The 22,726-nt window shown below is 43.8% G+C and overlaps 1 protein-coding gene across 2 annotated transcripts in view; it reads left to right on the top strand.

Annotated features, from left to right (window-relative positions):
• TRPM7 (transient receptor potential cation channel subfamily M member 7) overlaps positions 1 to 22,726 on the top strand; it is a 128,905-nt gene that overhangs the window by 19,798 nt on the left and 86,381 nt on the right. For both annotated transcript variants that reach the window (XM_002825444.6, XM_054531466.2), the window contains exons 2-4: positions 4,047 to 4,126; positions 9,305 to 9,343; positions 17,977 to 18,175. In XM_002825444.6, the coding sequence (XP_002825490.3) occupies positions 4,047 to 4,126; positions 9,305 to 9,343; positions 17,977 to 18,175 (318 nt within the window). The remainder of the gene's footprint in view (positions 1 to 4,046; positions 4,127 to 9,304; positions 9,344 to 17,976; positions 18,176 to 22,726) is intronic.

The raw sequence follows: 22,726 nt of genomic DNA, 5'->3' as shown, positions 1-22,726 counted from the left end.
TTGGGTTGGAGGTCTCCTCAGTATCATCCCTTTATGGTTTGCCAGGAAGATGTTACCAGAAAGGGGTCCTGATCCAGACCCCAGGAAAGGGTTCCTGGATCTTGTGCAAGACAGAATTTGAGGTGAATCCATACAGTAAAGTAAAAGCAAGTTTATTAGGAAAGTAAAGAAACAGAAGAATGGCTACTCCAGAGGCAGAACAGCCTGTTATTTTCTATTTTATCTTTAAATTACCTTGTATATTTTCAGTCTTACTGTTAGTTGTGCTGCCACCTCCACCGCCTTTTCTTTTTTTTTGGAGACAGTTTCGTTCTTGTTGCCCAGGCCAGCTGGAGCGCAATGGCACGATCTCGGCTCACCATAACTTCCGCCTCCCAGGTTCAAGCAATTCTCCTGCCTCAGCAATCCAAGTAGCTGGGATTACAGGCATGTGCCACCATGCCTGGCTAATTTTGTATTTTTAGTGGAGAGGGGGTTTCTCCATGTTGGTCAGGCTGGTCTCGAATACCCAGTGTCAGGTGATCTGCCCGCCTCAGCCTCCCAAAGTGCTGGGATTACAGGTATAAGCCACTGTACCTGGCCTCTTCTTCTTTTTCCTCTTCCTCTTCGTTTTCTTCTTCCTCTTCTTCCTCTTCCTCTTCTTCTTTCTCCCTTCTTCTGCCTTCTTCTCCCTTCTCTCATTCTGTCACCCAGGCTGGAGTACAGTGGCATGATCACAGCTCGCTGCAGCCTCGAGCTCCCTGGGTTCAGATGATCCTCCGGCTTCAGCCTCCTAAGTAGCTGGGTCTATAGGCACGTGCCATCACATGCCTGGCTAATTTTTTTTATTTTTTGTAGAGATGGGATTTTGCCCTTTTGCCCAGGCTGGTCTCAAACTCCTGGACTCAAGTGATCTGCCTGGCTTCTTGTTCAGTCTTGATAAAGGTTTACCAATTTTGTTAACCTAAGAACCAACTTTTAACTTTTGCTTATCTTGCTGTTTTATTAAAATCTGTTTTACTGATTTTTTTCTTTAATTTTATCTCTTTCCTTTGACTTTATTCTTTCAATATGTTTTTAAAGTCTGAGAGTTACCTCATTAATTTTCAGCCTTTTTTTTTTTAATTATTATTTTTTGAGAGAGAGTCTCGCTCTGTTGCCCAGGCTGGAGTGCAGTAGCACGATCTGGGCTCACTGCAAGCTCTGCCTTCCACATTCAAGCAATTCTCCTGCCTCAGTCTCTCGCGTAGCTGGCATTACAGGTGCCCACCACAACACTGCTAATTTTTGTATTTTAGTAGAGACGGGTTTCACCATGTTGGTTAGGCTGGTCTCTAGCTCCTGACCTCAAGTGATCTGCCCACCTCGGCCTCCCAAAGTGCTGGGATTATAGGCGTGATCCACCGTGCCTGGCCCAGCCTTCATTTTTAAATGTAATCACTTAAGCCTATACATTTTCCTATACATGCACCATTTAGACTGCATTGTACAGGTTTTCAAATGCATACAATTTTCATTATTATTCACTTCTGAGAATTTAAAATTTTTAATTATGAATTTTTATTGGATCCTCAAGTTATATAAAGTGTTGAATGTTGGTGGTTTAAAATTTTTGTTTACATTACGTTAATTGCATTGTGATCAGTGAGTATGATCTGCCAGATACTCAGTGTCTGAAATTTGTTGTATCTTATTTTATGGTCAAGCACATGATCAATTTTTTTTTTTTTTTTTTGACAGAGTTTTACTCTTTTCACCCAGGCTGGAGTGCAGTGGCATGATCTTGGCTCACTGCAGTCTCTGCCTCCTGGTTTCAAGCAATTCTGCCTCAGCCTCCTGAGTAGTTGAGATTACAGATGTGTGTCATCACACACGACTTATTTTGTACTTTTAGTAGAGACGGGTTTCACCATGTTGGTTAGGCTGGTCTCGAACTCCTGGCCTCAGGTGATCCATGAGGCCTCCCAAAGTACTCGGATTGTAGGTACGAGCCACTATGCCTGGCCCATGATTAATTTTTATAAATGCCCCATGTGTGCTTGAGAAGAATGAATGGATCTTCTGTTTCTAATATACAGAAACATGCATATATTTATTAAATGAAGCTTGTTAACATGTTGTTAAAATCTTCTAAATATTTCTGCTGATTATTTATTTATTTATTTATTTTTAAGACAGGGTCTTGCCCTGTCAACGAGGCTGGATTGCAGTGGTGTGATCTTGGCTTACTGCAGCCTTGACCTCCCAGGCTCAAGTGATCCTCTCACCTCAGCCCCTTGAGTAGCTGGGACTATAGGTGTGCACCACCACACCCAGTTGACTTTTTGATTTTTTTGTAGAGATGGAGTCTCACTGTGTTACCCAGCTGGTCCTGAACTAACAGGCTCAAGCCATCTTCCTGCCTCCCAAAGTGCTGGGGTTACAGGCGTGAGCCACCATGCCTGGCTTCTGCTGTTAGTTTTTGTTTGATTGACTTCAGTATTGAGGGAAATGTGTTAATCTTCTGTGAGCCTAGATTTGTCTAATGCTATTAATTTTTTCCCTTTATGTATTTTGAAACTGTTTTATTTGGTTAATCATATTTAACATTGTCATAGCAATCTGGCAGATTTAACGTTTGTAATAACCTGCTCTGTCCCTACTGATGTGTTGCACTGATTTTTCTGACACTATCTTTCTTCTAATTAGAATTTGCTCTATGTCTTTTTATTCCTGTATCATTAACCATTCCATGCCCTTATGCTTTAGGTATTTATATTAGAAATGGAATGTAGCTGGGTTTTATTTTTTATCAATCTATCACTTTTTTTGAGACGGAGTCTTGCTCTGTCGCCAGGCTGGAGTGTAGTGGCGCGATCTCGGCTCACTGCAACCTCCGACTCCCTGGTTCACTCCCTGGTTCAAGCAATTCTCCTGCCTCAGCCTCCGGAGTAGCTGGGATTACAGGCACACGCCACCATACCCAGCTAATTTTTGTATTTTTCGTAGAGACGGGGTTTTACCATGTTGGCCAGGATGGTCTCGGTCTCCTGACTTCATGATCCGCCCACCTCAGCCTCCCAAAGTGTTGGGATTATAGGTGTGAGCCACTGCACCCGGCCAAATCTGTCAATTCTAATTGTCTTTTTTTCATTTTTTTTCTGTTTTGTTTTTTGAGACAGGGTCTCTCACTCTTTCACTCAGGCTGGAGTGCAGTGGCCTGATCATGGCTGACTGCATCCTCAGCCTCCTCAGCTTAGGCGATCCTCCTGCCTCAGACTTCCAAGTAACTGGGACTACAGGAGCACATTACCACACCTGGCTAATTTTTTAGCTTTTGGTAGAGATGGCGTTTCACCACGTTTTCCAGGGTAGCCTTGAATTCTGTCTGAAAGGATCCTCTCACCTTGGCTCCCAAAATGTTGAGATTACAGGTGTGAGCTACTGTGCCCAGCTAGTTGTCTTTTAAATGGCTCATATCCCAGAATAATACCAGCCCCTCTTAAGGTTTTTGGTTCATAGTGGGAATCTCAAACTTGGCTTCCCTCCTGTTTGACTATTTGAAGCAATAGTATCTACACAGTACTGTTGATTTAATAACCTAGGTCACTTGGGATTTAAATGGAATTATTCTGACGTTTTGGGGTGCCATCCTCAGACTATAGTATGTAGTGAAAAGTAAATAAAAAATTATGTAGTATAGAAGTGTTTATGGGCCGGGCACGGTGGCTCACGCCTGTAATCCCAGCACTTTGGGAGGCCGAGGCAGGCAGATCACCTGAGGTCAGGCGTTCGAGACCAGCCTGACCAACATGGAGAAACCCCATCTCTACTAAAAAAATACAAAATTATCTAGTTGTAGTGGTACATGCCTGTAATCCCAGCTACCTGGGAGGCTGAGGCAGGAGAATCACTTGAACCCGGGAGGCAGAGGTCATGGTGAGCCAAGATCACACCATTGCACTCCAGTCTGGGCAACAAGAGCAAAACTTTGTCTCAAAAAAAAAACTGTTTATGTGTTTATCATGAAATTGTTTCCTTCTTATTTAGTGGGTTAACTTATAATTCTTTAAAACATTTTGTTTTAGTCCCAGAAATCCTGGATAGAAAGCACTTTGACCAAGAGGGAATGTGTATATATTATACCAAGTTCCAAGGACCCTCACAGGTAAGTACACCTTTGTTACTTCTGGGCTCTTCTAGAAATTTTAATGTAAATTATATTGTTATTTCTTTATTGGAAACAAAAACCACTAAATAAATTATTTGTACTTACTGTTACTTTTTATAGTTACTGTTAATTATTTAATTTGGGAGGGATTGGGAGGAGGAAACAGCATTGAAATCAGTATTTTGGAGTTCTTAATGCCATTTACAGCGTACAGTCTCTTCCTTGAAGTGTTCCTCCATCTCTAAACTCCCTCAGATCATAGTGTAGTGTTTTACAAAGGTAAGGCAGTTAAGACTCTCTCTTTTATTTTTTACTGGATTCACTGATATTGGGAACTTAAATTTGTGTATCTATTGGGCATCTACTGAGTATCCAACACTGTGGTTCATATCGAAGAAAGCAATATGAACCTAATAATAGTCATTCTTTTTGTTTGCCAATATATAGATACAGATCATTATTTACTGGAAAATCTATTATCAGAGACTATGGGTGTCTGTGTCTTTGGTCTCTAAAATGACTTTGATAATAGAAAAAAATTAAAGGACATTAACTTAGTAACTGAAGAAAAAGTTGAGCTCATGAAATATTTACTTAAACATTTTTGCCAAAATTATTCTTTTTACTTTTTTTTTTTTTTTTTTTGAAACAGAGTCTTGCTCTGTTGTCTAGGCTGGAGTGCAAGCTCCCTCCTGGGTTCAGGCCATTCTCTTGCCTCAGCCTCCCGAGTAGCTGGCACTACAGGCGTGTGCCACCACACCCGGCTAAATTTTTGTATTTTTAGTAGAGATGGGGTTTCACCATGTTAGCCAGGATGGTTCAATCTCCCGACCTCGTGATCCACCTGCCTCGGCCTCCGTGAGCCACCGCGCCCAGCCCTAGTTTTTGTATTTTTATTAGAGACAGAGTTTTACTATGTTGGCCAGGCTGGTCTTGAACTCCTGACCTGAGGTCATCTGCCTGCCTTGGCCTCTCAAAGTGCTGGGATTACAGGTATGAGCCACCGCACCCAGCAAATTTTTCTTTTTTCTGAGGCCTAAAGATAGAAAAAAACTTAAACAAGGAAATCTAAGATATGGTTATTTCCTAACCTATAGAGCACTTTTCTTCATGGGCACTTAGAAAAAATGAAAATTAATTGACAAAAGTATTTGCAAGATTTTTGAATCTTCCTTCCTTTTCCGTCTCCTGTCACACTGTGTTCTCTACCCATTTACCTTCTCTGCAACTTTCATTTCTGTTAGATATATAACTCTTAGAAAAACATGGCTAAATAGACAGTTTTTATTAACTGATATCTCTTTATATTATAGAATACATCACTATTTTTGTTTATAGTGGATATGTAGTAAATATTTGTTGAATAGCATTTCCAAAAATTTCTCTTTATTTTAACATTTAAAAAAATTCTTAACTTTGAACAGATCTCTCACAACAAACACATTTCCATGGAAAGTGTAATGTGCATGATACATTTAAAAAACTTTTGAGAAACAGAAAGTTGGATCAATACGTAGAGTTTCAATACATTAAGACTGTCATTATTAATAACATTTGGTGGCTTTATTTTTAACTTTTTCTCAGAGTATTGCTTTTGTTTTAAAGTATTGCTATATTCAGTCTATATGCAAAATGTTGTACCTGCTTTTCATACTACAGATATTTTATAAGAATGGTAGTTAATAGGCCTGGCGCGGTGGCTGACACCTATAATCCCAGCACTTTGGGAGGCCGAGGTGGGTGGATCACGAGGTCAGGAGTTCGAGACCAGCCTGGCCAACATGGTGAAACACCGTCTCTACTAAAAATACAAAAATTAGCCAGACGTGGTAGTGGGCACCTGTCATCCCAGCTACTTGGGAGGCTAAGGCAGGAGAATTGCTTGAGACCGGAAGGCAGAGGTTGTAGTGAGCTGAGATCCACACTGCTGCACTCCAGCCTGGGTAACAAGAGTGAAACTCTGTCTCAAAAAAAAAAAAAAAAAAAAAAGAATGGTAGTTAATATTCTGTTATTGTGTATACCACGATTTATATACCTATTCTACTATTGGTCAATTTAGTTGTTTTCAGTTTTTAGCCATTTAAAATTTAATTAGGCCACAATGAAGATCTTTGTGGATAAAACCTTTTTGTATTTAAGATTTTCCCCCCTTAGGTTATGTAATGCCAAAATCTTTTCAAAAGTATTAAAGCAATATAAATGATCACCCAGTAGTGAATGAGATTGTCTCCTTTACTGAGTAATGACTAGAGTAACATTTTCCATCACCATCAAGAAAACGTGATAAGTAGAAAATAGTATGTATATATTTTTAGGCTGGGCATGGTGGCTCATGTCTGTAATTCCAGCACTTTTGGGAGACTGAGGTGAGCAAAGTCTGCCTTCCGGGTTCAAGTGATTCTCCTGCCTCAGCTACCTGAGTAGCTGGGGCTATAGGCATGCCCTACCACGCCCACTTAATTTTTTTTATTTTTAGTAGAGATGGGGGTTTCACCATGCTGGTCAGGCTCTTCTGGAACTCCTGACCTCAGATAATCTGCCCGCCTCAGCCTCCCAGAGTGAGCCACCATGCCTGGTATACATTTATTTATTTTTAGTTGACAGTAATTATAATAGATATTTTAAATTTGCATTTATTTATTATTGAGAAAATATTTTATGTTTTTTAAATATCCCTCAATTTTTAAATGAATTCTGTAAATGTTTTTGATTAGTTCTTTTTGGATCATTAAAATAACCTTAACATCTCTTCCAATCATGAGAGTCTATGATTTATTCTGATTTCTTATTAATTATTAAAGATATGTTTTATTACAACATCATATCACATTTCTCAACAAGAGGATAAATGACATTTCCCAAGTCACATGGCTATTCATAAAGATGGGATTAGTATTTACGCCTCCTTAGTTCAGTGTGCCAGTTCTAAAATAAAATACCATTTTTCTTCGGGAGAAATTGTTGTTTTGCTTTATTAAAAAAATAGATTTTGTTGGTCGGGTGCGGTGGCTCACGCCTGTAATCCCAGCACTTTGGGAGGCTGTGGGTGGATCACCTGAGGTCAGGAGTTCGAGACCAGCCTGGCTAACATGGTGAAACCCCGTCTCTACTAAAAATATAAAAACTAGCTGGGCGTAGTGGTGGGCGCTTGTAATCCCAGCTACTTGGGAGGCTGAGGCAGGAGAGTTGCTTGAACCCAGGAGACAGAAGTTGCAGTGAGCCGACAAGGTGCCACTGCACTCCAGCCTCAGTGACAGAGTGAGACTCCATCTCAAAAAAAAAAAAAAAAAATAGATTTTATGATTAAGGAGTTTATTTTCTATAGTTTTATTAATTCCACTTTGCAATAGAAATAATAAAAGCACTCAAGGTATTAAAGAAATCCAAAGCTGTTACTAAGTATCCCCACCTTTAACCATTCATGAGGGACATAATTTACAAACAGTTAGCTGGTCACTTCTTTCTACACTAGTTGGACTCTTAATTTTATATGAATAGGTAATTCACACTTGGTTCATAACTTAAAAGGTACCAAATGCTTTAAGTGAAAGTCTCCTTTCCAGTACTGTGCTTTAGCTATAAGTTTACCTTGCTAATAAAAAATCTGATGTTATCCATTCCTTGGAATGTCTTCCAGAAAGTTAGATACAGTCTTTGCATGTCCAAGCAGATGATTATCCCCCTTCCCCCTTTAAAATATATAATGTAGCCCACTGTGACTGTAACTTACCTTGGCAATCACTAGTTTGTTCTTTCTTTTTTTTTTTTTTTTTTTTGAGACGGAGTCTTGCTCTGTCATCCAGGCTGGTGTGCAGTGGTATAGTCTCACTGCAAGCTCCGCCTCCTGGATTCAGGCCATTCTCTTGCCTCAGCCTCCCGAGTAGCTGGGATTACAGGCGTGTGCCACCACACCTGGCTAATTTTTTGTATTTTTAGTAGAGATGGGGTTTCACCACGTTAGCCAGGCTGGTCTTGATCTCCTGACCTCGTGATCGGCCCACCTTGGCCTCCCAGAGTGCTGGGATTACAGGTGTGAGCCACCGCGCCTGGCCACTAGTTTGTTCTTAATTGTTGCAGCCTATTTAATTATGTCTGAATTGTAATTTGTTTTAGTAATCCCTTATTGAACATTTTAGCTATTTTCACTTTTTCTTTTGGCTGTTAGGGAAAAAATTCTGCAGTCAACAACCTTGTACAATTTTCATTTTATACGTATACTACAGATGTGTTTTACCTATGCTTTTAGAACTGGAATTAGTGTGTGAGAGTCAACATTTTTTATTTTGATGGATATTGCCAAGTGGCCTTCCATAGGAATTATATAAATATATACTCTCACCCACAGATACCAGACTCTCTCTGTATTCTCGCCAAGATAATGTCTTTTTTTTTTTTTTTTTTCTTTTTTTTTTTGAGACAGTTTCTCGCTCTTTCACCCAGGCTGGAGTGCAGTGGGGCATGATCATGGCTCACTTTAGCCTCGACCTCCCATGCTCAAGGAATCCTCCCACCTCAGCCTCCCTAGTAGCTAGGACTATAGGCCTGCACCACTACCCCTAGCTAATTTTTTTTTTATAGAGACGGAGTTTCGCCTTGTTGCCCAGGCTGGTCTTAAACTCCTGGACTCAAGCAATTCACCTGTGCCTCCCAGAGTGTTGCAATTATAGGTGTGGACTGTCTGCCAGGCGCGGTGGCTCACACCTGTAATCCTAGCACTTTGGGAGGCCGAGGTGGGCGGATCACAAAGTCAGGAGATTGAGACCATCCTGGCTAACACAGTGAAATCCCATCTCGACTAAAAATGCAAAAAAATTAGCCAGGCGTGGTGGCAGGTGCCTGTAGTCCCAGCTACTTGGGAGGCTGAGGCAGGAGAGTGTCGTGAATCCGGGAGGCGGAGCTTGCAGTGAGCCGAGATTGTGCCATTGGACTCCAGCCTGGGTGACAGAGCGAGACTCTGTCTCAAAAAAAAAAAAAAAAAAAAAATTGAAACTGTCAGTTAAAAAATAGGTATTTGAATTATAAATCAAGGTATACGTGATCTATGATATCTACTGAAAAATTAAACTAGGCATATAATTTTTTTTGTTTTGTATTTTATGTATTTTATATACTTTAGTTTAAAATCAGAAAGTTTTTCCCCTGAAATAATTTATTTACCTTTTTGTGTTCAATAGATGCCTTCCAGGATGTCAAATTTGTCAACAACTCGTCAGGTAAGTTTAACATAACTATACTGCACAAATTCGAAAAATAAATAAAACTAATCTATTAGAAATATGAGTTAGAACACAGTGGCATGAAACTCACATGCTATTATATTTGATGGGTACTTTACCTAGACTTGGAAGGTGAAGGGTCAGTCAAGGCTGTTTGAAACTCAGGTGAAGCTACCTAAGAAGAGTTGTAAAGTTGTGTCCGTTGAGCAGAAGTTGAAGGACAGGAATTTTAGGCAGCGAGAGCAGTGTATGGGAAGGCCTGATAGTGAAAGACATCATGGTTCTGTCAGGAAACTGCAGAATATAAGATGGAGATTTGAGAGATTTGGGCCTGGAAAAATGAGAGTTTCAGTTACTCTACAAGGCTTTTTGTTGCACATGCTTTTGATTTCATGTTAAAAGGCTATTGTACAGGCAATTAATAACATGCTATATTAGTATTATTATTTTGAGACAGAGTCTCACTCTGTCACCCAGGCTGGAGTGCAGTGGCACAATCTTGGCTCACTGCAATCTCTGTCTCACGGGTTCAAGCAATTCTCCTGCCTCAGCCTCCCGAGTAGCTGGGATTACAGGCATGTGCTACCATGCCCGGCTAATTTTTGTATTTTTAGTAGAGATGGGGTTTCACCATGTTGGCCAGGCTGGTCTTGAATTCCTGACCTCAGGTGATCCACCTGCCTCAGCCTCCCAAAGTGCTAGGATTACAGGTGTGAGCCACCAGGCCTGGCTGATTTTATTTTTTGTAAGAGCAGTTTGCATTTTTAGATTGGATTGGAAGAAAATAGACCAGTTGCTGAAGTTTTAGAGTGATTCAAGCAAAAAGATGAGAACCTGAAGTAAGATGTTTTTGACAATGAAGAGAAGTAGGCATATTTGAAGGGATTAATGAGATAAATGCAATAGGATTTGGTGAATGTGAAGAAAAGGGAAGATTTGAGCATGGTAACTACATTTCCTTCTTAGGCAACTGAGTAAATTGTAATATGCTTTAGGGTCTGATGAGGAAGTATAAGAGGAAGAAGAGAAGGTCTCTGGGTGGTAGGCTAGGAATGAAAGTACATAGAATGGGTTTATTTTAGATATGTTGAAGAGTTTTTCAAGGAAGTCTGTAAAAACAAAAACAAAAAGCCTGACAGGCTGGATGTGATGGTTCACACCTGTAATCCCAGCACTTGGGGAGGTTGAGGCAGGAGGATGATTTGAGCCTAGGAGTTTGAGACCAGCCCCGGTAGCATAGTGAGACCCTGTGTCTACAAAAAAAAGAAAACCACACACAAAAATCTTGGCATGGTAGCATGTACCTGTAGTCCCAGCTACTTAAGAGGCTGAAGCAGGAAGATCATTGGAGCCGGGAGGATCGTTTGGACCTAGGAAGTTGAGGCTGCAGTAAGCCCTGATCACACCACTGCACTCCTGCCTGGGCAACAGAGCAAGACCCTGTCTCCAGAAAAAAAAAAAAAAAAATCAACAAAAAGACCTGACAGTCTTTCATATTTGCCCCTGTACTTAACCATCTCCAATCCTATTCATTTCGTCTTACAGATGGTGAGGTTCCATCTGGTGTCCCTTGTTTGACAAGGCCAAAGAGTTTCTTTTATTTAGCATTTCATATAGTGCAGCTACACTGAACTGAACATGAATTTTCTCAGTTTGGTCTATCTGAAAATATGTTTCTTTTATTTTCATATTTGAAGAATGTTTTTACTGGATATAGAATTCTGGGTTGTGTTATTTTATTGCAGCAGGTGTTTTTTTTTTGTTTTTTGTTTTTTGTTTTTTTTGAGATGGAGTCTTGCCCTATTGCCCAGGCTAGATGGAATACAGTGGCGCGATCTCAGCTCCCAGCAACCTTTGCCTCCCAGGTTCAAGTGATTCTCCTGCCTCAGCCTCCCCAGAAGCTGGGATTGCAGGCACACACCACCATGCCTGGCTAATTTTTGTATTTTTAGTAAATTTTTTCTCTAGCTACTTTAAATATATTTTTTTCTATTCCTTTGGTTTTCAGCAGCATGTCTATAATATTCCTGAGAGTGATTCTCTTTGTTCTTATTCTGCTTGCATAAATATTTGCACGTTCAAATTTTTTACCTGATTGAGAAGGTTTTTTTTTTTTTTTCCCCCTTTGAGATGGAGTCTTGCTCTGTTGTCCAGGCTGGAGTGCAGTTGCGATCTTGGCTTACTGCAACCTCTGCCTCCCAGGTTCAAGCAATTCTCCTGCCTCAGCCATCCGAGTAGCTGGGATTACAGGCGCATGCCACCATGCCCGGCTTATTTTGTATTATTAGTAGAGATGGGATTTTACCTTGATGGTCAGGGTGGTCTCGGACTCCTGACCTCGTGATTCGCCCACCTCGGCCACCCAAAGTGCTGGGATTACAGGCATGAGCCACTCGTTTGGCCAGGAAGGTTTTTTTTTTTTAAATTAACTTTTTTTTCTTTATCTGATGTATTGAGTAATTTCTGTTGATGTCTTCAGGTTCACTCACTTTTATTTCTACAGTCTCCATTTTGCTGCTTTGTCCATCCAGTGAATTTTCTTTTCTTTTCTTTTTTTTTTTTTTGAGACGGAGTCTCACTCTGTCGCCCACACTGGAGTGCAGTGGCACAATCTCAGCTCACTGCAAGCTCTGCATCCTGGGTTCACGCCATTCTCCTGCCTCAGCCTCCCGAGTAGCTGGGACTACAGGTGCCCGCTGCCACACCTGGGTAATTTTTTGTGTTTTTTTTTAGTAGAGATGGGGTTTCACCTCATTAGCCAGGATGGTCTTGATCTCCTGACCTCGTGATCTGCCCGCCTGTAATCCCAAAGTTCTGGGATTACAGGCGTGAGCCACCGCGCCCAGCCCATCCAGTGAATTTTCATTTCACGCATTACATTTTTCAGTGCTGGGATTGCTATTTGATTCTTTGTTATAGTTTCCATTTTACTGCTGAGATGCACCATGTGCACTCTCATTATGACTGTCTATTCCTGTATGTCCTTCAACATATTTATAACACCTGCATTAGAGTCTTTGTCTACTGATTCCAACATTTGCCATCATTTAGGGTCTGTTTGTGGTGACTGCTTTTTTTCCTTTATCTTTTTTATATATCTAGTTTTGTTTTTTTGTTTTTTTTTTTTTGAGATGGTGTCTTGCTCAGTTGCCCAGGCTGGAGTGCAGTGCTGCAATCTCAGCTCACTGCACCCCCTGCCTCCTAGGTTCAAGCAATTCTCCTGCCTTAGCCTCCTGAGTAGCTGGGATTACAGGCGCGCACCACCACGCCCGGCTAATTTTTTATATTTTTAGTAGAGATGGGGTTTCACTATGTTGGCCAGACTGGTCTGGAACTCCTGACCTCAGATGATCCGCCCACCTTGGCCTCCCAAAGTGCTGGGATGGTGTGAGCCACCGCACCCGGCCAGTAATTTTTTATTATATATTGTTGTTCTGGAGTAAATAATTTTCTTGTAAGGAGTGTTCGGTTTCTTTCTGACAGGTGATTAAATTAATTATTGGTAGATTCTTTTGTCCATTCAGGTTTGATTTTCTTCTTTGTTAGGGCAGTTCTACTTCTATTTTAAACTTAGTCCTAGGATGTGGACCTTCCTCTTAAGGTATAGCTTTTTTGTGGTCTCAATTGAGTGTTCAGGGGGTTCAGTGATGTCTTTTCGCGCTAAACTAAAACTGCTATGTCTTCCAGACCTTTAGGACCCTGTTCTCAGACCCACACACAGCAAGTGATTGCTGCTGGGCATCACAGAATCTCTCACAGATACACCTTAGACCATGGCCAAAGACCCATGGTGAATCCCCATGTGAGATTTTTTTCCTTCTTGTCTTTATAGCTCCCTTTTCTCTGGTAACTGCTACAAATTCCAGCTGTTTCAACAGCCTAGAATTCTGTTCTCTACTTCCTTGCTTGGCTTAGTGACTACCGTTTTCTGCCTAGGTGTCATCTCTAAGATTGAGAAATTGCCCCCAAGCTGGTGCAATCATGGGGGTTTACCTTGTGTAGTTCCCTCATTTCAAGGATCACAGCTTCATGTTTCTTCTTGTTTTAATGCCTGAAACAGTTATCTCATATATTTTGTTCACGTTTATGTCAGGAATCTCCGAGACCACACCTTGATTCCATGATTAGCTAGAATGAATCATAAGACTTAGCATGTAGTAGTACTCTTGATAAGATTTAATAAGTATTATGTTATCTCTGTTGAGGAAGTTTCCTCCTTTCCTAGTTTGCTGACAATGCTTATAATGAATAGACATTCAGTTTTGTCCAATGCTTGTTTTCCTTTTTGTGGAGAACGGGGTCTCGCTATATTGCCAAGGCAAGTTTTGAACTCCTTGGCTCAAGCTATGCTCCCGCCTATGCCTCCTTAAGAGCTGGGATTGCAGGTGTGAGCCACCACGTCCATTTCTTTTTTCTTTTTGGGGGGAGTGGGGAAACAGGTTCTCACTCTGTGGCCCAGACTGGAGTGCAGTGACACAGTCACTGCAGACTTGACCTCCCGGGCTCAGGTGATCTTTTCCCTTTAGCTTCTCAAGTAGCTGTGACCACAGGTGCATGCCACCATGCCTGGCTAATTTTTGTAGAGAAGTTTTGCCATGTTGTCAGGCTGGTCTTGACTCCTGAGCTCAAGTGATCCTCCCATGTTGGCCTCTCAAAGTGCTGGGATTACAGGCAAGAACCACTGTGCCCGGCCTAGTCTTTTCTTGTAATGCTGATGCTTTGCCTTTTTTTCTTTTTTTGAAATGGAGTTTCTTTTGTTACCCAAGCTGATCTAGAACTCCTGTCCTCAAGCAGTCTTCCCACCTCAGCCTCCTAAGTAGCTGGAATTACAGGCTGGTTTTATTTTTTGTTTTTTTCCAAAGCAGAATGAGTCTCACCTCATGAAATGAATTGGGAAATGTACCCACTTACGATTTTTTGGAAGAATGTATGTAGAATTGATATTTCCTCCTAAATGTTTGATGAAATTCACCAGTGAAGGCATCTGACCTCGAATTTTCTTTGTGGGAAGGTGTATTAATGATTTTTTTTTTGAGACAGAGTCTTGCTGTATTGTCCAGGCTGGAGTGTTAATTTATTTTCCTGTTCAGTTTTTCTCATTATTCTGACTTCAGTTTATCAATTTTATTTATCTTTTCAATGACAAGCTTTTTGTTTTCTTGCTTTCCCCCACTGTTTTTTCTCTTTTCTGTTTCATTGTGTTCTTTTTTTTTTTTTTTTTTTTTTGCGATGGAGTATCGCTCTGTCAGCCAGGCTGCAGTGCAGTGGCATGATCTTGGCTCACTGCAACCTCCGCCTCCCGGGTTCAAGCAATTTTCGTGCCTCAGCCTCCTCAGAAGCTGGAACTGCAGGCGCCCACCACTACACCCAGTGAAGTTTTGTATTTTTAGTAGAGACAGGATTTCACCATGTTGGCCAGGCTGGTCTCGAACTCCTGACCTCAAGTGGTCCACCCGCCTCGGCCCCCTGAAGTGCTGGGATTACAGGCATGAGCCACCGTGCCCGGCCCATTCTGTTTTCTTTATCATATCTTTTCTTCTGCTTACTTTGAGTTTAATTTGCTCTTATTTTTAGTTTTTAATGTAGAAGTTTAGGTTATTTTTTAAATGAAATTTTTAAAAACTTTATTTAGAAAATTATTATTTTATTTATTTATGTATTTATTTATTTTAAGAAGGAATCTTGCTCCGTCACCAGGCTGGATGTGCAGTGGCATGATCTCAGCTCACTGCAACCTCCACCTCCCGGGTTCAAGTAATTCTGCCTCAGCCTCCCGAGTAGCTGGGATTACAGGCGCGTGCCATGACGCCCGGCTTATTTTTTATATTTTTAGTAGAGGTGGGGTTTCACCATGTTGGTCTTCATCATGCTCATATTTTTTTTCCCACATAGTCTTTTTTTCTTTAATTTTTTCGTTTAGAGACAGAGTCTTACTATGTTGCCAGGCTAATATCGAATTCATGGGCTTAAGCAATCCACCCGCCTCAGCCTCCCAAAGTGCTGGGATTATAGGCATGAGCCACCATGCCCAACAAGCATGGTCTTTTTTAAAATTTTTTTTATTTTTATTACAGACGGGGTTTCACTGTGTTAGCCAGGATGGTCTCGATCTCCTGACCTCGTGATCCACCCGCCTCGGCCTCCCAAAGTGCTGGGATTACAGGTGTGAGCCACCACACCCGGCGTCAAGCATGGTCTTAATAGTTGGAGCTCATTTATAATACTTGTTTTTGTGTCATTTTCTGATAATTCCATCATCTCATTCTTTTTTGGTCTTCATTTAGTGATTTTATTTTATTGATAGTTTTCTGCTTCTTTTCATGCCTCGGTATTCTTTGAAATTTTTATTTATTTACTTTTTTGAGACAGGGTCTCTCTGTGTCACCCAGGCTGGAGTGCAGTGGCACCATATCAGTTACTGCAACCTCTGCCTCCTGGGCTCAAGCAGTCCTCCCATCTCAGCTTCCCAAGTAGCTTGGACTACAGGCATGCATCACCACGCGCGACTAACGTTTGTATGTTTTGTAGAGATGGGGTTCACCATGTTGCCTGGGCTGGTCTAAACTCCTGGGCTCAAGCAAACTGCCAGTCTCCATTTCCAAAAGTACTAGGATTACAAGTGTGAGCTACCACGCCCAGCCGTCTGGGAATTTTTCATGCATGCTGACAATAGTGAATTTTATGTTTTTGGGTACTGGCATTTGTTGTATTCCACTAGCGAGTTTCAGACTTGCTATAGCATGCAATTAGATTACTTTGGATCAGTTTGATCCTTTCAGGTCTTGCTCTTAAACTTTGTCAGAGCATGGGCTGTCTAGGTGTGATTTTTTTTTTTTTTTTTTTGAGACCTGGTCTCGCTGTGTTGCCCATCCTGGAGTGCAGTGGCACGATCTCGGCTCACCGCAACCTCTGCCTCCCAGGTTCAAGCGATTCTCATGCCTCAGCCTCCTGAGAAGCTGGGACTACAAGCGCACACCACCATGCCTGGCTAATTTTTATATTTTTAGGAGAGACAGGGTTTCACCATATTGGTCAGGCTGGTCTAGAACTCCTGACCTCAGGTGATCCATCCACCTTGGCTTCCCAAGGTGCTGGGATTACAGGCATGAGCCACCGTGCCTGGCCTGTCTAGGTCTAATTTAGTCCTTCTAATTAAATGATACTTTTTTTGAGGACGCTATCATAAGCCTTGTGTGTTATGAGATCTCTACTCTGGCTGGTGGGAACAGAAACAGTTCCCTGCCCTTTATGAGCTTCAGAAATTGTTTCGGCTGTTGCTGTCTAGTTAGTAGCTCTTAACTTTGCCTTAAGTAGTTATTCTTTTTTTTCTTTTTTTTTTTTTTTTTGAGACAACGTCTCACTCTTTCGCCCAGGCTGGAGTGCAGTGGCCCAATCTCTGCTCACTGCAGTCTCCCCGTCCCAGGTTCAAGTGATTCTCCTGCGTCAGCCTCCTGAGTAGCTGGGTTTACAGGCACGCGCCACCATGCCCAGCTAATTTTTTGTATTTTTAGTAGAGATGGGGTTTCACCATGTTGGCCAGGATGGTATCGAACTCCCGACCTCAGGTAATCTGCCCGTCTCGGCCTCCCAAAGTGCTAGGATTACAGGTGTGAGCCACTGCACCTGGCCAAGTAGTTATTCTTCCACATGCTTAAGGAGACCCTTCTGCAGATACTTGGAACTTTCTCGTAGCTCCCTCCTCTTTTTGTTTTCTACCTCACAAACTCTAGCTGCCTTGGCTTCCTCAAACTCTGATCTGATTTTAAGATTGTATCAAATCAATGAGACTGCCCAGCTCCATTATGTTCCTACTTACGGTGTTATAGTCCAGTATGTGCTTCTGGGTAGAATGCCATCTATCTTTGAACCCTAGCCTCAGACACCATTGATCACCCTTTTGTCACTATATAGATTAGTTCATGGTTTCTTGAATTTTGTATATGTGGAATCATACAAATATATAATCTTTGGTGTCTAGGTTCTTTCACTCAGTATGATGATTTTGAGATTTATCCATTCTGTAGCATCATTAGTGTACATCATTGTGTACACTAGTGTAGCATCATTTCTCTCTATTATTGGATAGTATTTCTTTTTCTTTCTTTTTTTGAGTTAGGGTCTTGCTTGCTCTGTCGTCCAGGATGGAGTACAGTGGTATGACCAAGGCTAACTGCAGCCTTGCTGGGCTCAACCAAGCCTCCCACCTTAGTCTCCTGTGTAGCTGGGACTACAGGTGTATGCCACCACACTTGCCTAATTTTTTAAAATTTTTTGTCAAGCCAGGGTCTTGCTGTGTTTCTTAGGATGGTCTTGAACTTTTGACCTCGAGGTCGTCCAGCCTTGGCCTCCCACAGTGTTGGGTTACCCGCATGAGCCACACCCAGTGTAAATACTATTTCTGTTATATGCCTATACCATGTTTTGTAGATGCCTCATGTTAAATTTAGATGATGAATTCATCTTAAACTAATTATACTATTTCAGTGCTATGATGAAGGTATTAATATATAGATATCCTAAAATCAAAAAGCTTATTTTTATGCTATTTGTCGATTCATTCACTTTTAATTCCATTTTTTCATTAACTTTAATTTTTTGAAGGGTCTTTTAATCTCACCTTTTTCTTTTAGGTGTTTTTGTGGTCGCTTGGTCAAGCAACATGCTTGTTTTACTGCAAGTCTTGCCATGAAATACTCAGATGTGAAATTGGGTGACCATTTTAATCAGGCAATAGAAGAATGGTCTGTGGAAAAGCATACAGAACAGAGCCCAACGGATGCTTATGGAGTCATAAATTTTCAAGGGGGTTCTCATTCCTACAGAGCTAAGGTATGTCACATATTGGATTTTTCTTCATTTATGTTGTTAAATAATAAACATCACAATTTGTGTAGCAACATTGACAAAAAGTTGGTCTCAGTAATTTATTTGCATATTTTAAAGTACAAAGGTGCATACAAATATAGAATTGTATCTTTCTGGTGGATTGAACCTTTCATCATTATAAAATGTATTTTGTTTCTTGTCATTTTTCTTGACATGGTTTGCTTTTTCTGGAATCAGTGTAGTTAAGCCATCTTTCTTGCTTTTCGGTTTTAACCTTTTATGTTTAAGGGATATCTTTTAATTGTTTTTAAAAATGTTGTCTGCTGTGTATTTAAGTTTAAATTTACCATTATGTTATTAGTTATCTATTTGTCTCACTTTTTTCTTTGTTCTGTTTTTTTTTCTTATATTATTTTGGATTAAATATTTTTTATTATTTTCTTACTCCTTTATTAGCATATTATTTATACAGTCATCCTCCAGGGGCCTTGGTTCCAGGACTTCCCTCAGATACCAAAGTCTACAGATATCATAGTATTTGGATGTAATCTGTACACACCCTGTTGTATAGTTTAAATCATCTCTAGATTCCTTATAATACCTAATATAGGCCAGGCACAGTGGCTCACGCCTATAATCCCAACACTTTTGAGAGGGTGGAAGGATGGCTTGAGGCTAAGAGTTGGAGACCAGCCTGGGCAAAATAGTGAGACTCTGTCTCTACTTAAAATAAAAATATTAATAAAATGCCTGATACAATGTAAATAGTTGTTAAATTGCATTGTTAAGGAATAATGACAGGTAAATAAAGTCTACATATGTTTAGTATAGGCTCAATTTTTTTTCTTGAATATATTTGATTCACCACTGGTTGAAACCATAAACGTGGATCCCACAGATACAGAAGGCCTACTATACGTTCTTTTTCTATTCTTTTTTTTTTTTTTGAGATGGTGTCTCTGTCGCCCAGGCTGGAGTGCAGTGGCGCAATCTCGGCTCACTGCAACCTCTGGCCTCCTGGGTTCAAGCAGTTCTCCTGCCTCAGCCTCCAGAGTAGCTGGGACTACAGGTGTGTGCCACCATGCCCAGCTAATTTTTTGTATTTTTAGTAGAGACGGGGTTTCATTGTGTTAGCCAGGATGATGTCCATCTCCTGACCTCGTGATCCTCCCACCTCCGCCTTCTAAATTGCTGGGATTACAGGCCTGAGCCACCATGCCCGGCCTGTTTTTCTGTTCTTTAGAAAAACAATATTATAGGTAAGGCACGGTGGCTCACACCTGTAATCCCAGCACTTTGGGAATCCAAGGCGGGTGGATCACCTGAGATCAGGAGTTCGAGATCAGCCTGGCCAACATGGTGAAACCCTGTCTCTACTAAAAATACAAAAATTAGTCGGGCGTGGTGGCATGAGCCTGTAGTCCCAGCTACTTGGGAGGCTGAAGCAGGATAATCACCTAAACTTGGGAGGTGAAGGTTGCAGTGAGCCGAGATCACGCCACTGCACTCCAGCCTGGGCTTTAGAGTGAGACTCTGTCTCAAAAAAAGAAAAAAGAAAAAGAATACTATAATAAATGTGATAATGTGATAAAATGCATTTTTAACTTGTTATATGCAGTCACGCATCACTTAAGAATGGGGATATGTTCTCAGAGATGTGTTAGGCAGTTTCATCATGCTAACACCATAGAGTGTATTCAGACCTAGATGGTATAGCCTACTATATGCCTAGGCTATATGGTATAGCCTATTGCTTTTAGGCTGTAAATCTCTATGGCATGTTATTGTACTAAATACGATAGGCAGGTGTAACCGTGTAACACAGTGGGAAATATGTGTCTAAATATATATAAACAAGAAAAAGGTACAGAAGTATGGTATTATAATATTAGGGAACCACCTTATATATGCAGTTTGTCATTAATCAAAATGTGTGGCACATGACTGTACTGTAAATTAGTCCTTTACCACTTTTTTTTTTTTTTTAAATGAAGTATTTATTGATCATTCTTGGGTGTTTCTCGGAGAGGGGGATATGGCAGGGTCATAGGATAATAGTGGAGAGAAGATCAGGAGATGAACACATGAACAAAGGTCTCTGGTTTTCCTAGGCAGAGGACCCTGCGGCCTTCTGCAGTGTTTGTGCCCCTGGGTACTTGAGATTAAGGAGTGGTGATGACTCTTAAAGAGCATGCTGCCTTCAAGCATCTGTTTAACAAAGCACATCTTGCACTGCCCTTAATCCATTTAACCCTGAGTTGACACAGCACATGTTTCAGAGAGCACGGGGCTGGGGGAAAGGCCATAGATCAACAGCATCCCAAGGCAGAAGAATTTCTCCTAGTCAGAACAAAATGGAGTCTTCTATGCCCACCTCTTTCTACATAGACACAGCAACAATCTGATCTCTCCTTCCTTTCCCCACACTTCCCCCGCTTCTTTTCAACGAAACCGCCATCGTCCTCATGGCCCGCTCCCGATGGTCGCTGTCTCTTCGGAGCTGTTGGGTACACCTCCCAGACAGGGCGGCCGGGCAGAGGCGCTCCTCACCTCCCAGACAGGGCAGCCGGGCAGAGGCGCTCCTCACCTCCCAGACAGGGCGGCCGGGCAGAGGCGCTCCTCACTTCCCAGACGGGGCCGCCGGGCAGAGGCGCTCCTCACTTCCCAGACGGGGCGGTCGGGCAGAGACTTTCCTCACCTCCCAGACGGGGCGGCCGGGCAGAGGCGCTCCTCACTTCCTCCCAGACGGGGTGGCAGCCAGGCAGAGGCGCTCCTCACCTCCCAGACAGGGCGGCCGGGCAGAGGTGCTTCTCACTTCCCAGAGGGGGTGGCCTGGCAGAGGCGCTCCTCACTTCCCAGACCGGGCGGCCGGGCAGAGGCGCTCCTCACTTCCCAGACGGGGTGGCCGGGCAGAGACGCTCCTCACTTCCTCCCAGACGGGGTGGCGGCCAGGCAGAGGCGCTCGTCACCTCCCAGACAGGGCAGCCGGGCAGAGGCGCTCCTCACTTCCCAGACTGGGCGGCCGGGCAGAGGCGCTCCTCACCTCCCAGACGGGGTGGCCAGGCAGAGGCGCTCCTCACTTCCCAGACGATGTGGCGGCTGGGCAGAGGCGCTCCTCACTTCCCAGATGGGGCAGCCAGGCAGAGGCGCTCCTCACTTCCTCCCAGACGGGGTGGCAGCCAGGCAGAGGCGCTCCTCACCTCCCAGACGGGGCGGCCGGGCAGAGGTGCTCCTCATCTCCCAGACGGGGCAGCCGGGCAGAGGTGCTCCTCACTTCCTCCCAGACGGGGTGGCGGCCGGGCAGAGGCACTCCTCACCTCCCAGACGGGGCGGCCGGGCAGAGGCGCTCCTCACCTCCCAGACGGGGTGGCCAGGCAGAGGCGCTCCTCACTTCCCATACGGAGTGGCGGCCGGGCAGAGGCGCTCCTCACTTCCCAGATGGGGCAGCCAGGCAGAGGCGCTCCTCACTTCGTCCCAGACAGGGTGGCGGCCAGGCAGAGGCGCTCCTCACCTCCCAGATGGGGCGGCCGGGCAGAGGTGCTCCTCATCTCCCAGACGGGGCAGCCGGGCAGAGGTGCTCCTCACTTCCTCCCAGACGGGGTGGCGGCCGGGCAGAGGCACTCCTCACCTCCCAGACGGGGAGGCCGGGCAGAGCTGCTCCTCACCTCCCAGACGGGGTGGCCGGGCAGAGGCGCTCCTCACTTCCCATATGGGGTGGCGGCCGGGCAGAGGCGCTCCTCACTTCCCAGATGGGGCAGCTGGGCAGAGGCGCTCCTCATTTCCTCCCAGACGGGGTGGCGGCCAGGCAGAGGCGCTCCTCACCTCCCAGACGGGGCAGTCGGGCAGAGGTGCTCCTCATCTCCCAGACGGGGCAGCCGGGCAGAGGTGCTCCTCACTTCCTCCCAGACGGGGTGGTAGCCGGGCAGAGGCACTCCTCACCTCCCAGACGGGGCGGCTGGGCAGAGGTGCTCCTCACTTCCCAGACGGGGTGGCCGGGCAGAGGCGCTCCTCACTTCCCATACGGGGTGGCGGCCGGGCAGAGGCGCTCCTCACTTCCCAGATGGGGCAGCCGGGCAGAGGCGCTCCTCACTTCCTCCCAGACGGGGTGGCGGCCGGGCAGAGGCGCTCCTCACCTCCCAGACGGGGCAGCCCGGCAGAGGCGCTCCTCACTTCCTCCCAGACGGGGTGGCGGCCGGGCAGAGGCGCTCCTCACCTCCCAGATGGGGTAGCCGGGCAGAGGTGCTCCTCATCTCCCAGACGGGGCAGCCGGGCAGAGGTGCTCCTCACTTCCTCCCAGACGGGGTGGTAGCCGGGCAGAGGCACTCCTCACCTCCCAGACGGGGCGGCCGGGCAGAGGCGCTCCTCACTTCCCATATGGGGTGGCGGCCGGGCAGAGGCGCTCCTCACTTCCCAGATGGGGCAGCCGGGCAGAGGCGCTCCTCACTTCGTCCCAGACGGGGTGGCGGCCAGGCAGAGGCGCTCCTCACCTCCCAGACGGGGTAGCCGGGCAGAGGTGCTCCTCATCTCCCAGACGGGGCAGCCGGGCAGAGGTGC

This window comes from Pongo abelii, chromosome 16 (genome assembly GCF_028885655.2).
Source record: "Pongo abelii isolate AG06213 chromosome 16, NHGRI_mPonAbe1-v2.0_pri, whole genome shotgun sequence".
NCBI classification, from domain to species: Eukaryota; Metazoa; Chordata; class Mammalia; order Primates; family Hominidae; genus Pongo; species Pongo abelii.
The sequence above is the reverse complement of the archived record's forward strand: the minus strand, read 5'-3'. Positions and strand labels throughout refer to the sequence as shown.